The sequence below is a fragment of the Rhagoletis pomonella genome, unplaced genomic scaffold (genome assembly GCF_013731165.1).
Source record: "Rhagoletis pomonella isolate Grant_MI unplaced genomic scaffold, Rhpom_1.0 Rhpom_scaffold_00001, whole genome shotgun sequence".
NCBI lineage: Eukaryota > Metazoa > Arthropoda > Insecta > Diptera > Tephritidae > Rhagoletis > Rhagoletis pomonella.
Genome location: NW_023458555.1, coordinates 113,323,115 through 113,339,743, shown reverse-complemented (window position 1 = coordinate 113,339,743; position 16,629 = coordinate 113,323,115). Strand labels below are relative to the sequence as shown.

Genomic DNA, 16,629 nt, shown 5'->3' with positions numbered 1-16,629 from the left:
AACGTTATTACCTATTTTAACTCCAATATAATTTGAAAATTCTTCATTTTTACTTACACTAATTACTTTCTTTGTTGAGTACTCCCCGGTTTTCCGCCACAGGGGGTACCCCCGTTTCCCTGGTTGCCATCTCTATTGTTATTATGATAACCTCTGTTTCCTTGGTTATTATTTCTATTATTTCTACCATAGTTATTACTTCCTCCTCTGTTATTATTAAACCCTCTATTACTAGTGTTATTTCTATTATGGTTGAAATTCCTACTGTAATTATTATTTGAGTTTCTAGTGCCATGTTCATTATGTCTCTGTTCTCTATCATTATTAAAATTTCTATTATTATTATAGGACCTGTAATTCTATTTCTTGTGGCTACATGTACAAAATTATTCTGATTAGGTTTTGTTTCTACTTCTAAAGCTATTTTAATCGCGTCAGATAGTTTTGTTGGTCTTGCCGCCAAAACTACTGATTTAAATGGCTCTTCTAAACCATTCTTGAAAGTTGTCAAACCAATTTGGTTGTTTAGGCCTCCACGCTAAATCAAATACTTAAATTAAATTATCGGGTGTACCACCCTAATGTTAATTTAACAGATGCACATCCATACACATTCGTATGTGAAACAAAAAGAAAAACTGCACTTTTCCTGTCAGTGCACTTTCGTTAAATTTCCCCTGAAAACGGAACTCTTCAAACCGTTTATAGGGTTCGACTTCAGTTTCTAATTCTTTAAACTTTCTATTGGATTTTAATCACCAGCGATTACGGACGTTCCGCCACCACACCACTTCATAACCAAGGTAATATTGTAAGCCCCCTTGAATTTTAATATACCTATTAAATAAACCGCCAAACTTAATTGTATTTCAAACTAAAACCTGGTGCTTTTGTTTTCTTATTTTTTCAATAAAAAACACTGGTGCAGTTATCGAGTCTATACCCATTAAGTCGCCAGGGTTTTTCATGGTCCATCTTCGCCAGGAACTATAATTAACCAGAGCAAAGCAAATACAGTCCTCTGCAGCTAAACAAAGGCGCCATTCTTTGAATATACCAGCGGTCAAGGGTCACTTGCGGTCACAAATCTCCAGATTATTACATCTGCGCATACAACCGTCCGCCAGCAACAACTGGAGAATTGCCACAAACACTAGCGTGAAGTTACCATAAGTCCACACAGTACACAACACCCAAATTAATCACCAGTACCACATTAAAAAACATTCAGGATTTTCAAAGGTATGTGGTTGACATTTCAAATTTCTTGCACATTCTCGTATACGCAATACGGAAAATATTTAAAATACCAAAAACCTGCGCAGATCCAAAATTATCCCGAGTGATCTTGTGGAAATCATCAGTGCATTGATATCACTTTTTGTGTTCTTTCGCACTTAATTAGTAAATAACGTTGTGAAGAAATATCTGCAGCAATACACAAGTGTGGGTTACAGTAAATTTTTCTGTGCTTAACACCACCTCAGTTGTTAGTGTAACCTTAATTTATAGCGAGCACACTTTTTACAAGTTTTTTTTTAAATTATATTTAATTTCGTGTTTTCAAAATCACTTATTCAAATTTGCAAAGCATCGATTTTATTATTTTTCACATCGAGTTAGCTTTCAATATTTTCAAACAATCGTGTTGCAAGCATTTGTTAATTGGTCAAATCACTTGTGACTGCACTTGTTACATACATTTGGTTTCTCATTGGGACACTTTTTAACTTCTGCAATTCTGCATCCACAAGATCACTTTGAACGATTAATCGACAAAAATAATATCTGCGTAGCACAGTTGAATTATTTCACATTTATATACAAATATTTCGCTGAGAGTTGGGTGGCGAGTATCAGTTCCTGTAATCTTAGAAGATTTTCATTAGTGTACGCGAGTATACATAAATACATATATTTACATACATATATTACGCTTGGTATTTAATAAATAATTTGCTATCCGTGCGAAATTGCACCTAAATTGCAGTGTTAACTTATTTGATTGTGGTGGCTTATTCGCTTAAAACTTTGGGAAAGTTATCATTTTCGTAGTCCTCTCGTAACTTATTTTCATGAGCATCTTAAAAATTGAAACATTTATCCGATTAGCTGATGTTGTGCCTGAGTTTGAGGCCGACTGCAATAGCATGACTGAAACAGAGCACACAAAATACACTCTTGCCATCCAGCAAAAGGAACTGAAAGCCATGTGGAGGAAAGCAAAGATAGCGTACGAAGAGTATTTAAGTTCAGGTGCGGTAGAAGCAAAATCAGCCTCAGTGAAGGCTAAGTATAAAAGTACCTATTCTACTTATCTGCGCTGCATGTCGAACATGGCAGAACTCCATGCGAAGCTCGTCAAAAGTGACAAAGATACCGAGGATATGTCGGCCAGAGAACACAACATCCATCTTCCACCGTGTGATACGGATGTGTTCAAAGGCGATTATCTCTCGTGGCCTACATTCCGTGACATGTTTACGGCCATTTATATCAATAATAAGCGCCTCACTCCTGTAGAAAAGTTGTTTCTTTTGAACCAGTAAACTCAGGGGGAGGCCAAAGAGATAGTTAGCAAATGTGATGTTACAAACGAGGGCTTCAATACTGCATGGAAAAACCTATGTGATAGGTTCGGGAATAAACGCATTCTAGTGAATTCGCAGATACAGATTCTTTTTAACCTAGAGTCAGTAGAAAGTGAGTGCGGTACCTCATTAAAAAAGTTACAACGAAATATTAATAATTGTTTATCGGCTTTGCGATGTCATCAAATTGACGTATCCAATTGGGACGCCATAGTTACATATCTCTGCTCTACGAAATCGCCAGAGAGTATGTTGGCTCTTTGGGAATAAACAATTGAAAATAAAACCGAAATTTCCAAGTGGAAGGATATGGATAAATTCCTCTCTAATAGGTTTCAAACACTTGAAACAATATCAGATATTAAAGCTGTAAAACACCCTCGATTTTCAAAGCCCCAAAATAGCAAAAACAATGAAACTCAGAAAAGGCATGGGGCCTACCAAGCAACCGTAGCCAAGACCCTGTGCAAATTTTGTAAAGGCAATAATCACTAACTGTCAAAATGCCAAAAATTTCTCAAAATAACAACGGCAGACAGAATCGCCTTCATTAAAAATAATCATGGTTGCTTGAATTGCTTATCATCTGGACATACTGTGACTAGGTGTACATGCTCATTTAATTGCAGCATCTGTCACCAAAGACACCACACGCTCCTTCACATTCAAGCATTTCAGCCAAAAGCAACTATGAACCAAAGGCATCAAACAAACCGATGGGTCAGAGAACATCGCGACAACTTCTGCTCAAGCCCAGGCAAGACATGATGCTAGCAAAGCAAACAAAGGACCAACCCAAAATGTCCAATCCTGCTTTGCTAATACCAACAAAGGAATTCTATTAGGGACCGCCCGAGTCAATATATATTTTAATAATACAAATTTTTCGGCCCGCGCACTAATAGATTCCGGATCGGAGTGCTCTTTCATTACTGAAACACTTAAGCGTAGGATTAATCTGCCCTCGAGGAGGATACAAGCTCAAGTATCTGGAATAAACAATACGGTCTCAGCTCAAGTAAAAGAGGCGTGTTTCATACAACTGCGGTCACAAATTGGCCCATTGATCAATATAGATACCACCGTGTTGGTATTACCACAATTAACTGGAAATCTGCCGACTTGCCAAATCGATTCTAGGACTAAGCAAGCGTTTCCAGATTTAGTTTTAGCAGACAAGAGATTTTTTGTAAGTGAGCAAGTTGATCTTGTCTTCGGTGGAGACGTTTACGCACAAATAATGCTAGGCGGTATCAGGAAAGACGTACTGGGAACTCTTCTTGCTCAGAAAACCGTCTTCGGCTGGATTCTCACCGGTCAAACTGACACAAGTACCCCAGCGAATAAGTGCGTATCATTTTTTAGCGAAATAAATTTAAACAAACGTTTAGCGTCCTTTTGGAAATTGGAAGATATCCCAAGAAATAAGACCTACAACATAGATGAAACCTATTGCGAGGAACTTTATAAAAGCACGACTAAACGGAATAAAGAAGGCAAATATATTGTGTCATTGCCGTTCAAACAGGATTTTCCAAATAACGTACGATTAGGACCGTCACTTAAGATCGCTTGCTCACAATTTTTTCGATTTGAAACGCGTTTAGCAAAGGATTCGCCTTTACAAACAGAATACAATAGGGTCTTGTCTGAATACGAGACTTTGGGACACATGACTCGGATTCCTGAACATATTCCTGGAGACGAATGTGAGAATTACTTCCTACCTCATCATGCTGTCAGGAAAGAGGAAAGCACTACCACAAAAATGCGAGTAGTCTTTAACGCATCGTGTCCGACTGCAAACGGAGTCAGTCTCAACGACATCCTCCACCCAGATCCAGTCCTGCAAAGTGACTTGACAATTTTAATATTACGGTGGAGACTATTTCAATATGTGTTTAACAGCGACCTCGAAAAGATGTATCGCCAAATTTTATTAAACCCTGATCAAACCAAATATCAACGTATTGTTTTCCGAAAAAGCTCAAGCGAACCAATTAATTTATATGAACTGAACACGGTTACCTTCGGTGTTACTTGCGCACCTTACTTAGCAATTAGAACCCTACGTCAATTAGCTGACGATGTAGACAGTTTATATCCTGTAGCTTCAGATATATTGAAAAAATGTATGTATGTCGACGATGATTTAGCAGGAGGACACACCAATGGTTTTACAATGGATGACCCAAATCACACCTTCTAAACGAGGATTTTTTGGATTTTGAGGTCACCAGTACCGTCAAGGCGTTGGGCATCAGATGGAACGCCCATTCTGATAAGTTTTCTTTTACTGCCAAGCCATTGGAGACTGAGGTTCGCTTTACAAAAAGAGCAATACTTTCGGCTATTGCAAAATTATTTGACCCATTAGGATGGCTCGCGCCACATGTAGTTACAGCAAAAATTATAATGCAAGGCATTTGGTTAGAAGGAACAGGTTGGGACGAAATTGTCTCAACTGCATCGTCCGATCGTTGGCAAAACTTTGTAGAGAGCTACTGCCACATCGACAAAATTCGTATTCCTCGTTGGGTATACTTTTCTCCTACAGATAAAATAGAACTTCATGGCTTCTGCGATGCCTCAGAAAAGGCATACCCAGCCACTATTTTCCTTCGGGTTCAAAAAGCGGAAAAGGTATTTGTCAATCTTCTAAGTCCAGAGTGGCACCGGTCAAAACTATTTCGTTACCACGATTGGAGCTGTGCGGTGCTGTTCTGCTTGCAGAACTTGTTGAATCGATCGTTAGCAATCTCACTTTAGGCCAGTTTACCACACATCTGTGGACAGATTAGACTATTGTCCTAGCCTGGATTCGAAAACCTCCCTGCTCATGGTCAACATTTGTTGCCCATCGCGTAACAAAAATCATTGAGAAAGTTGGAAGCCAAAATTGGCTCCATGTGGATTCAGCATCAAATCCATCAGATTTAGCTAGCAGGGGTATTAGTGCGCAAGAATTGGTAACCTGTTCCTTGTGGTGGGAGGGTCCTTCTTCGTTTCAAGAAGAAAGAACACAATGGCCCACACAGGAAAAGGACCATAAGACACAGTTAGAACAAAAAATGGTACAGGTTAATGCGACCACGGCAGTCGATATTAGTACTGATATTCTTGAAAGATTTTCCGATCTACCGAGAGCTTTGAGAGTTCTATCATACGTACTGAGATTCTCCCAAAGAACTCGCCGTAACACTAGAGCTTCATTTCTAGCGGAATCTTGTTCGATTTCAGCTGATGAAATCAAAGCAACGACTCAACGCTTAATAATTATCTGCCAGAAGCAGCATTATGGTCAGGAGTACTCATCACTGAGATCGGCAAAATTAATAAGTCCAAAAAGTGAAATCTTGTCCCTGAACCCATACATCGACAAGGAAAATATAATTAGGACAGGTGGTCGCCTTGGAAAATCTTTAGATCTCGCTTATAACGAGCGCCACCCAATTATCCTTCCATATAATAGCAACTTGTCTCGTCTTATAATCCAGTTCGTTCACAAAGTGTCACTGCATGGTGAGAATCAGCTTATATTGCGCTTGATTAGAACGCAATATTGGATACCTCGAGTCCAGAATATGATCAAATCGACAATTCACAACTGTAAGATCTGTACGATCTACCGAAAACGGTCGCAAACGCAGCTTATGGGTATTCTTCCTAAAGAACGCACCACATTTTCACGCGCGTTTACTAACAAAGGTGTCGACTTCACCGGACTTTTCGACATAAAGGACTACAACGGACGTGGTTGCAGGGTGTCTAAGGGGTATGTATGTCTGTTTGTGTGCTTTGCAACCAAGGCGATCCATCTGGAAGCCACCTCTGATTTAAGCACACAATCATTCTTGGCAGCATTTGCAAGATTCGTGGGGAGGCGAGGTTGCCCAAAAAATGTTTACTCCGACAACGGTATCAACTTTGTCGGAGCTTCGCGATCGCTAAGATCAGAGTTTAAAGCCTTTATGGCCGATGCCCGCAATAACACCATAACAAAATACGCCCATCAAATGCTTACGTGGCATTTCATTCCCGCCGCTGCTCCCCACATGGGTGGATTGTGGAAAGCGGGAGTCAAAAGTTGTATATGCCACTTCACAAAAATCGCTTCAAACTATAAATATACATTCGAAGAATTTACGACCCTTCTATGCAGAGTTGAGTCATGCCTCAACTCGCGACCCCTCAGTCCCTCTTCAAACCAACCCTCAGACTTAGAGCCACTTACTCCAGGTCACTTCTTAGTCGGCGGGCACCTTCTTGCTCCTCCTGAAATCGACGCTGATGAACACCGTGCGTCGATTGTGAATCGTTGGCAAAGACTGAAGGCTCTACACCATACGTTCTGCAAGAGGTGGAAAACAGAATACCTGTCGGAACTCCAAAAGCGCAATAAGTGGAAATACCCAAAAGCCAACTTGAAAAATGGAGACCTCGTCGTTATTAAGGAGGACAACCTACCACCTAACGAGTGGAGAATCGTTAACCTACACCCAGGTTCAGATAACCGCGTACGAGTCGTGGATGTCATGACCGAAAGAGGGCAAGTCACAAGGCCATTAGTAAAATTGGTCTTATTGCCGCCATATAGAGAACAGGATGAGGAATAACCCAGCAACTCTGTCTCATCATCTACATCGTCGTAACAACCATCGCGAATTCCACTTCTCAACGCCCTACGCAATCCCACATCTCAAATGGCAAATATTCCAGCTACCGAATCAATTGAACTTACACCGAAGTGATTAATTATCCGCAGCCTATCTTCACAACCAAAAGTAAAAACAAATAACAAGTATTTCTTTCTCAAAATATATCAGCGAAGAATCCAAAAATTTATATCTATTTTCGTTGTATAAATTAAAAATTAACAAAATGTATATTGAAACTAATCTTTTGAGAAGTATAATGTACTTTATTTTTCGTGCTCTACAAGAGCAAGAGAGATTGTACGAACTTCACGTTACACACTTAAGTAAACAAGACGAGCAGTTCTATTCGAGCCACATTTTTATGCGTCAGAAAGACGAAATTCGTTTTTTGTTTATAAAAAAAAATCGATTTTTATCCGAATTTCAGCACCACAAAGTTCGATTTCGAAAATTCGCCAGTTTGGAGCTAAAATTCGACTCAAATTCGAATCTCGAAGCTTCGAAGACATTAGAACTAAATTATGGCCCAGTTCCTGGTACCAATAGAAATGTACATTCGACCATGCCTACTCAACAAAATATATTGACATATGTATGCATGCACAAACTTAGATCCAGGCAAAGATAGTTAACACTCCCCAAAGTTTCGTCAACACTTATGCACTACTCTCGTTTCCCGGGATCAGATTTGCTGGTGCCATTCAATATTCTGACAGCGATGACTCCGGCACTGGTGGTCGACGCTGAACTAGCCACGGTACTCCAATCTTTTAAGACCATTTAATAGTAGTTCTAGTACTTTCTGTCTCGAACGGCGAGTTGAGTGGTTGAGATACACGAGTATACTACACATTACGAGTAGATTCCTAAGCGAATTAAGTACGTGCACTTATACGTAGGTATTCTAGCTGATGTGTAAACCACAATGCTTTAAATCGCTACCGGCTATTATATGGTAACGACAACGAGCCTTTTGTCGCAGTACGTGAAATATGTTGTTTGTTCGATATCCCGCGCTTTGTTGAATGTTTAAAATCTGAGTACTTCTGCTTTTGAATCATTCCGCAAGATATTGTTGTGGGATAAGATAACAGTGAGAGTTCCAGTAGTCCGAGGCAAGACGGAATCATTTAAATGGTCCGACTTTCCATAGAGACGAAAACCTTCTAAATTTTTTACACAAATCGCAACTGGTTTAAAACAATTTCGTCCTTATTTCATATACAGTATATTTTGCTTTGCTGCCTTTATGCTTAAGTGCACATTTAAGATACCTACCCCAAAATGCGCATCTGAGACATTATTTTTAAAATTTATAAGGAAACTGCTCTGATAGATGCATTCAATATACATGCACATTGGCGATACCTGCCTTAAAAATTATGCAACTAGTATCAATTATCAAAGAAAGTATTACGTTTACCTGCACTGGCCCTACAATTACCTAATTTAACAAGCTTTTATTTATTTTGCTCATATCGCAGAACAAAGAAAATGGCTATCAATTTATGTAGTTATAAAAATAATAAGAAACCATTCGAAAAAAATTTCGCCTGCATTATTTTCTACGTGATAAGTGCTTTTCCATTATTTGATTTCATAGGGATTCGGATAACTTCCTCATTGAAGTAGTAAAGAAAATTCGCTTAAGTGCCTTTTTCGGTTAGGTGCACAAGTTTTTCGTGCAAAGAAGGATGTGCAGCTAAGCAAAATATACTGTAGTCGTTTTATGGCCTCCTCGTTATTCGCAATACGAGCTAGACCATACACAGTACCCGTAGGCAAAGCGATAATCTCCGTTTAATAAATAGCGGCGAGCAACAGTTAAAGCCCTGGGGTCTAGCACGTCGAAGACCCTTCCCCGTGAAGCTGGAAGCATTTTAGTGTAGTATGTCGAAAGAAGGAGTAGGTACCATGGATGCAGATAGGCATCCAAAAGCGTTTTTTTGAACTTTGCAACAAAGCGCATATGACTTAATTTTGATAAGGCGCATAACAGGATTAATCCCTCCAGTTATGGCCACAAATTTGATTGCAACACTTATAAAATGTGGTCATTGGGGCTCATCCGCAGACCGGGTCTGCATTTGCATAGAATAATATTTTTGTGAGAGCACGCAGGACATTCAGCTTGGGTGGAATCTACATTTTCCAATGCGGCTGCACCACCCATGATATGATCAACTTCCTTCAATCGTGGAAATGTTCGAGTTAAAATTTTTCGTTTAATATTACATATATATGGGCAGGTATTGCCTGAAAATCGGTGCGTATCCCAACCATTAATATATTACCACAAGTCGGGCAGAACAATAGCATAATTCCGAAAGATTTCTTGAAGTTTTTATTATTTTAGGTGTATTCATTACCCAAATATAAAAGTTGTAGCACGTTTTAGATGAATTATAACCAAGTAGGGTCAAAGATGGCAAAGACGGAATACGAAAAGCGCTTTAAAGAAGAAAAGATATTAGTTAGCTAATATGGGTTGAATAAAAGCTTCATATTAGATTAATGCATATTTCGCGATACTTGGTTGGCTTTTTCCGAGAAATTGGTGTTGCGAGTATCGCCTGCATATGAAAATTCCGCACTTTCCATTCTGCGTACAAGAATTCCCCATTCATCTTTCCGGCGAACTCGGTTATGAGTGTCAAATATGCCGTACTTGAGTGAATGAATGTTCTGGGTGGAATATTTCCAAAGAGAGCTGAAAGGAAAGACAAAAAACTATCAAATTAAAATACAACAAGCAAAAATGTGCAACTTACCGCCTCGCAAACACTTGTGTCATTCAGGAAATTCTTATATGTGCTGCAATTGACATCGATGAAAGTGTCATTTTAAAAATAGTGATGTGCAAAGTTGCCGCAATACTCGGTACCCAAAGTTTCGATGTTGCTAACCGATACCGATTCCATGCATTATACCTTGGTAATATAAGCACACTTAAATCACTTGTTGCATAATTTTACCAGTCCATTTTTTCAAAGGAATAATAATTGTTCACATAACTTTACTGAAACTTCGATAACTACTGAGTTGCATTTATCTAATTTTCGTTCTTCACTCCGTAAAGGCGCGGTGTGGAATCAGTATTTAGAATAAAAAAATCGGTATTTACAATAAAAAAAAAATCTGTATTGACAATAAAAAAAGAATATATATATATATATATATATATATATATATATGTTGATTCATTTATTTGAGTGCAGTTCGTACGATATCTCCTCAAAGTTCGCTATTGGGATTTACCTATCAAAAATTCTTCCATATGTTTGGCTGTCGTGCGTATATTATAAAACTATTATTATTATTATTTTTTTTGTCCGACACCGAGTATCGAAAGTACCGGATACCTTTAAATCGGTACGGAATATGAATACTCGTATGTGTTGACTATCACATCTCTAACATAAGAACGTAAATGTCAATTTACGCTCTTGGTTGACAACGCAGCCAGGGTTGGGACTCTCCTACGATCGCAAAACTAAAAATCTACTACGCAACTCATTCCCTTGGATTTGCTCGAAACAAAGCAAGGCTTAGCACATATGAATTTTCTTTTTATAAAACCATGAGTGAATCAATTTTTACGTGCCCTATATTTTAGTAATATCAAACTAAATCATTAAATTGTGATATTACCAAGCACATTCATAAGCACTTGCGGTTTAACCGATTCAGCGAAGTTCCGCACCATGCGAACAAATAATGAAATTGTTTATTCTTTCGGGTGGGAGGCCAAGGTAAACACACCATAGCCATTCTCTCACCTATTGTACGAGATAAGCGAATTACTATTCAGCCACTATACCCTGCAGGGCAGGGAATTAGTCCTCAAAAAAAAAATCAAATAAAATAAAAATAGTAAAAGAAATGAAAATCATATTAGCAATTAAATATGTGTATGTATATATGTTTAACTTGCCACCCAGCTAAGGTTTAAAATACACAATGAACCATAATTGTGCATACGGCCATAAAAAGGGGGTTTAACTTTACAGAATGCCTCGCTTCACGGCCATCCGCACTAAGACCGAGAAACGGGTCGATCATTTTAAGATTCCCTGTCGGTTGTGCGGTAACAACCATGGAGTACGACTCTGCCCCATATACCGAGGGAAATCCGCCGAGGAAAGGTTGCGGGCGATTTTGATACATCGGTACTGTCCCAACTGTTTGTCGCCATTCCATCGGATAGAGATATGTGGAAGCAATGACCGATGCTACCGTTGCGACGAAAAGCACCATACCTCCCTGCATATTGAAGACTACGGCGATCCAAGGGAAACGACAGAAAATCACCCCGATAACGACGACGGCTCTGACGGAGCGATTTCGCTCCACGTTTCCGACCAAACGACGTCATGGGCGAAGCAGGTAGAGGAAGAAGAGGTGGAAAGACGGGAAGAGATAATCCCTTCACCACCAGACGGCGGCTTGAAAACCCGCAATTTTCGACAGCCGCTGCACGAACTTGAAGCAGACAGTCCCATGCCAGCAGTGCTGTCACACACACAGCCAACGGGCGGTCAACGAGATGCCGCGGAAACTAGTCCTTTTCGCTCATATCGGCGCGGAACCAATTCTGGCCACCGAGATGACGCGGAAACTCGTCCTTTTCGCTCATTTTGGTGCAAGCGTAATTGCAGCCAGCGTGATGGCGCGGAAACTCGTCCTTTTCGCTCGTCGCGCTGGCAAGCAATAAGAGCCGCACGACACCGACGTGGCGACCGTTCCTCCCTCACCATCCAACGCATTCCATCGGGTGGATTCCGGACAGGGAAGTTAACAACAATCGCGGTTCCAGCACCAATAATGCGCTCATTCGTAGCCATCGCGCCAACCGCAATTGTACGGATCGAGTCAGGCGGCCGACTTCATCTGGTACGGGCGTTGATTGACTCTTGCGCCCCCAGCAGTACCATCGACAGGGACCTAGCACGGGAGCTTCAGCTCGAAGCCAGCAACGCCCGCGCGAAAACATGCTCCCTCGTGCTGCGAGGAAAGTACGGGGTTGCGGAACGGGTAAATACTCAGGCCAGGCTAGTTACGCGATACAACCGACTCAGCCCTGCGGCTAACATCGACCCAACGATAGCGACGCCGTTTCAATTTATGCGTCTGGCGGATCCAAAGTTCTATCGGACCACCCCCACTCGACTAACACTCGGCGCTGATGTGTACGCCCAGGTCATGGTATGTGGCACTCCGCCAACAACGATCGGCGGTTTACTGGCGCAAGCTTCCACGTTCGGGCTGATTATATCAGGAGCTTACCAAATGTGACAAAACATTTAAAATTTTATATTTTGTATTCATGAATACACACCGAATTTAAATAAAAGTGCAATGAAATGATCAACCACACCTTTTTTCCTTATTAGTTTTTTCTTCCATTTTTTCCCCGTAGCTAGAGACTGCAAGGAGGACCGGAGAACGTTCGGACTAGATCCCCGGGCAAGGACCAATCTGCGGTAGAACTCACAAAGTTAAAGAACATAATTTACAATGTAAATAAATGTAAATGTAAGGTGTGGTGGCTGAATGATCTTTGAGACGTTGCTTATAGCAAGGGGCCGGTATGTTTAGGCCTCCAAACTAAATCAAATACTTAAATTAAATTATCGGGTGTACCACCCTAATGTTAATTTAACAGATGCACACCCATACACATTCGTATGTGAAACAAAAAGAAACACTGCACTTTTCCTGTCAGTGCACTTTCGTTAAATTTCCCCTGAAAACGGAACTCTTCAAACCGTTTAGAGGGTTCGACTTCAGTTTCTAATTCTTTAAACATTCTATTGGATTTAAATCACCAGCGATTACGGACGTTCCGCCACCACACCACTTCATAACCAAGGTAATATTGTAAGCCCCCTTGAATTTTAATATACCTATTAAATAAACCGCCAAACTTAATTGTATTTCAAACTAAAACCTGGTGCTTTTGTTTTCTTATTTTTTTAATAAAAAACACTGGTGCACTTATCGAGTCTATACCCATTAAGTCGCCAGGGTTTTTCATTGGTCATTAAGTTTAACTATTATTTCTCTATTTGTTTCACCTTGTTCACTTATCTGCAATTCATTTATGATGCTAACAAGTTCTCTATTTTAGACCCAAAAGTATTCACATTCAAACCTTTTTGATTTGTTTGTGATAATTCACTGTGAATTTTTGGGGTTGTTTTATATGATTTATATGTTTATTTGAGTAGTTTTTTAAAGTCTTCAAATGTAGTAGGCTTGGCTTCTGTCAGAATTTTATTTTTTACTTTTTCTGATAGCTTTGTAGCTAAAACGAATTTAATTAATAACTGTTGCTGCTGCTCATTCTCTAAGGTATCGTGATAGAATTCAATTAAACCAAGGTAATTGTTTACTTCACGATAATCCCCTTGAAATTCCGGAATCAGCTTGGAAGCAGTTACTAAATCAAATTTGGACATTTTTGTTTTAACTTCGTCAACTTTGTGTTTTAAAAGTAATTTTATTCTTCCTAAAAGCAAATCAAATTCATACTCCTCTTCTTTTTTTACTATTTTCTGTCGTACATTTAATAAGTCATTTAAAGTCTTGTCTATGTGTTCGTCTGTATAAGTTCTGTTTGGACTCTTTTTTAAATTCGCAAGTATATTCGAAGCATATTCTATTTCCATTTATTTATTATGTAAAATTTTCATTTGTGATAGATATTATTTTAAAATATTTATTTTATGCACATTAAGCACATACCATTCTTAAATCAAGAATTACAAATTTTCTTTTTACAATATTTACTCTGCATGCATCACATTTAAAACAACTATAATGGAAGCTTTTATTATTATACATGACATATTTAACTTTTCCTATGTCTTTTATTTTGTTCTGGCATTTAGACAATTTTTATTTAACATTTCACCAAAACATCCTTGATAAAAGCATATTGTTACAAACTTTTTCATCTCCATTTAAGTAAAATTTAATTATTATTATATTCAAATTTTATTTTATATATATATTTAGGTTATTTTATATATATATACATTTTTTTTAACACTATTATTTAAATTCATATTTTTAATTATTTGTTTTTTAACATAAGTCTTACAATGCTTATTTATAAAATATATGATTATAATCAGGGACGTGAACTGGATGAAAAATTTGGTCCGTTCGGTTCAGCGGTTCGAACCGTTTTTGCACTTTTGGATTGGTTCGTCAAAGCGGTTTTTTGGTCTTTGAACCGAGGTTTCGGTTCGGTTCAACGGTTCGAAAAACAAAAAAATAACGTGCAAGTTTAAGTGTCACGTGTCAAGTGCAACAACGCACAAGATTAAGGGTCAAGTGTCTGTCAAATGAGATGGGTTGTCTTTACATTTTATATTGTCACATCGTAAACAAACATTGTAGGTATTACCATGTTTAACAAAAAGAAAAAAAGTGCGTACATTTATCTATTGAAAATTGGTTGAAACGAACCTTTAAACCTTTATAGAAAGTGGTTCGGTTTTCGGTTCGGATGAAACATTTGTGGAAAATTTCGGTTCGGTTAATGGTTCAGTTAATTAATAGAAAATATCGGTTTTCCGGTTCAAAACCGGTTCACGTCCCTGATTATAATTAATATAAAAACAATCGTAATAAATCCTATTACATTATTTATTAAAAGATTGTTGCTGCTGCTGCTATTGTTGTTATTGTTGTTCATGGTAATTTTCTGCTGCTGTTCTTTGGCTTTTGGAAGTACAATTGTCCAAACCATGCCTCAGTTGTTATCTTGTTTATGTTATGTTGTGTATGTTATGTTTATGTTGATTTTTCTTCAATTCTATTAGTTCCGCAATTAATTTTCGCTTGTTCTCTCCAGTAGCTAATGGAATTACCCTGTGTAGCTCACCAATCTTCCTTCGTAGTTTCACCGCCTTACCTCCTCGGGTTTTTCGTTTTGCTGCACTATGCTCTGTACTATCGTTTCTAATTTGTCTTTTTCTGTAAGCTTCTATTGTTAGTGGCTTAGGTCCAGCCGTGAGCGGAGTTGGGACGTATTTTGATATTGGTGTGGATGATGTTGTCGTCAGTACTTCAGGGACATATTCATCATCTATATTTTCTTCTTCGTAGGATCTTGGGTGGTTCCGCTGTTGAAACAGGTTGTCCAGGTCTTCTTTTGAATATTGCTCCGTCCTGAATATAATTTTTATTTAAATTTATTTGTTTTTATTAGAGATATTATAGTGCCAATTTGGCAGGATCGCCATGTTATGATTATTTTTTTTTTAATATTATAATTTTTAGGTATTTTTAACTTTTGGCTTTTAATCGAGCCCCGCTAAAAGGATGATGGCCCCAAGGCCTATTTTTATTGATGAGACAAGTTAGAAAAAACGAGGCAATGCTTGACTCAAAACAAGTCTGTTTATTTCAGTGCACAAACACTGCTTTTATAATAAATTTTACATTTCTCCTTAAATCTAAGACACTCCCAATTTTAAGTTACTTTTCCAAAATTTTCATATTGTGACCAATCATAATTTATTATTTTGTAGTTTTGCATTTTCTAAATGTTCTTGTAGTAAAGTCTCATTGCTTTTCTTTTACTCTAATTAAATTTATATGGACTTCTCATATACTGAGAAATATCAATTGTGAAACCAATTGTTTCACAGTTGCTCTACAAAGTTCATCGTCTTGAGAAAATACAACACTACAAATGTCTTCACAAAAGTGACCCACATGTGCAAGCTGCAATATGATCGTTTCTACAAAGCAAGTGGCCGCTAATGCTTTGCCCAATTTGTGACATATATATGAGTCATAACTCTTTTTGCTTGCATTCTTCACGTTGTTGTTAAGAACGTTATTATATGATATTGCAGTCACATGTGTGTTTACATTACTGACCTTACTTACTAATTATTTGTAGACACACAACAATTTACGTTAGTTTTTAATTGACATAGGCTATCTACACCAGTCGAGGTTGAGGAGAGTGGCAGCCCCAGCAGTGAATATTTGCAATCAATGTATTAATATTACTTACGTATGTATGTATTTGTTTTATAATATACAGAATACATAATATACATGGTCGGCTAAAGCCTACTTCAAATGAATACATACTTAGATAGTACATATATAAATACCTGTATATGCGGAATCCAATACCATGTCATGTATGTACAATAAAAAAGGGATTTTGTTATTCTTTTTCCATTACTGTTTACTTTATTAAATTAAGTTAAGATTAATAATAATAATCTTATGGCAAGTAGGTTCAGTGAAAATACCATTCCACAGTTTTAAAAAAATCGGTTTTTTGCGCTTTTGTAAAATTTATTTACCATCGTGTACACGGTACTACGTTTGGCGTATACGAGGTATTG

General features: G+C 38.2%; 1 protein-coding gene and 1 pseudogene across 1 annotated transcript; one reads left to right on the top strand and one right to left on the bottom strand.

Annotated features, from left to right (window-relative positions):
• The first annotated feature begins 582 nt into the window (after positions 1 to 582).
• Positions 583 to 12,600, top strand: LOC118749888. Its single transcript, XM_036484660.1, has 3 exons — positions 583 to 803; positions 985 to 1,242; positions 11,260 to 12,600. The coding sequence occupies exon 3, from the start codon at positions 11,261 to 11,263 to the stop codon at positions 12,542 to 12,544; it is 1,284 nt and encodes a 427-aa protein (XP_036340553.1). The 5' UTR covers positions 583 to 803; positions 985 to 1,242; position 11,260; the 3' UTR covers positions 12,545 to 12,600.
• Positions 9,251 to 10,085, bottom strand: LOC118749897 (annotated as a pseudogene).
• Positions 12,601 to 16,629: the final 4,029 nt, after the last annotated feature.

Bases quoted from the DNA above. Each gene is read 5' to 3' on its own strand.
- LOC118749888 (XM_036484660.1), top strand. From the start codon at position 11,261: ATGCCTCGCTTCACGGCCATCCGCACTAAGACCGAGAAACGGGTCGAT.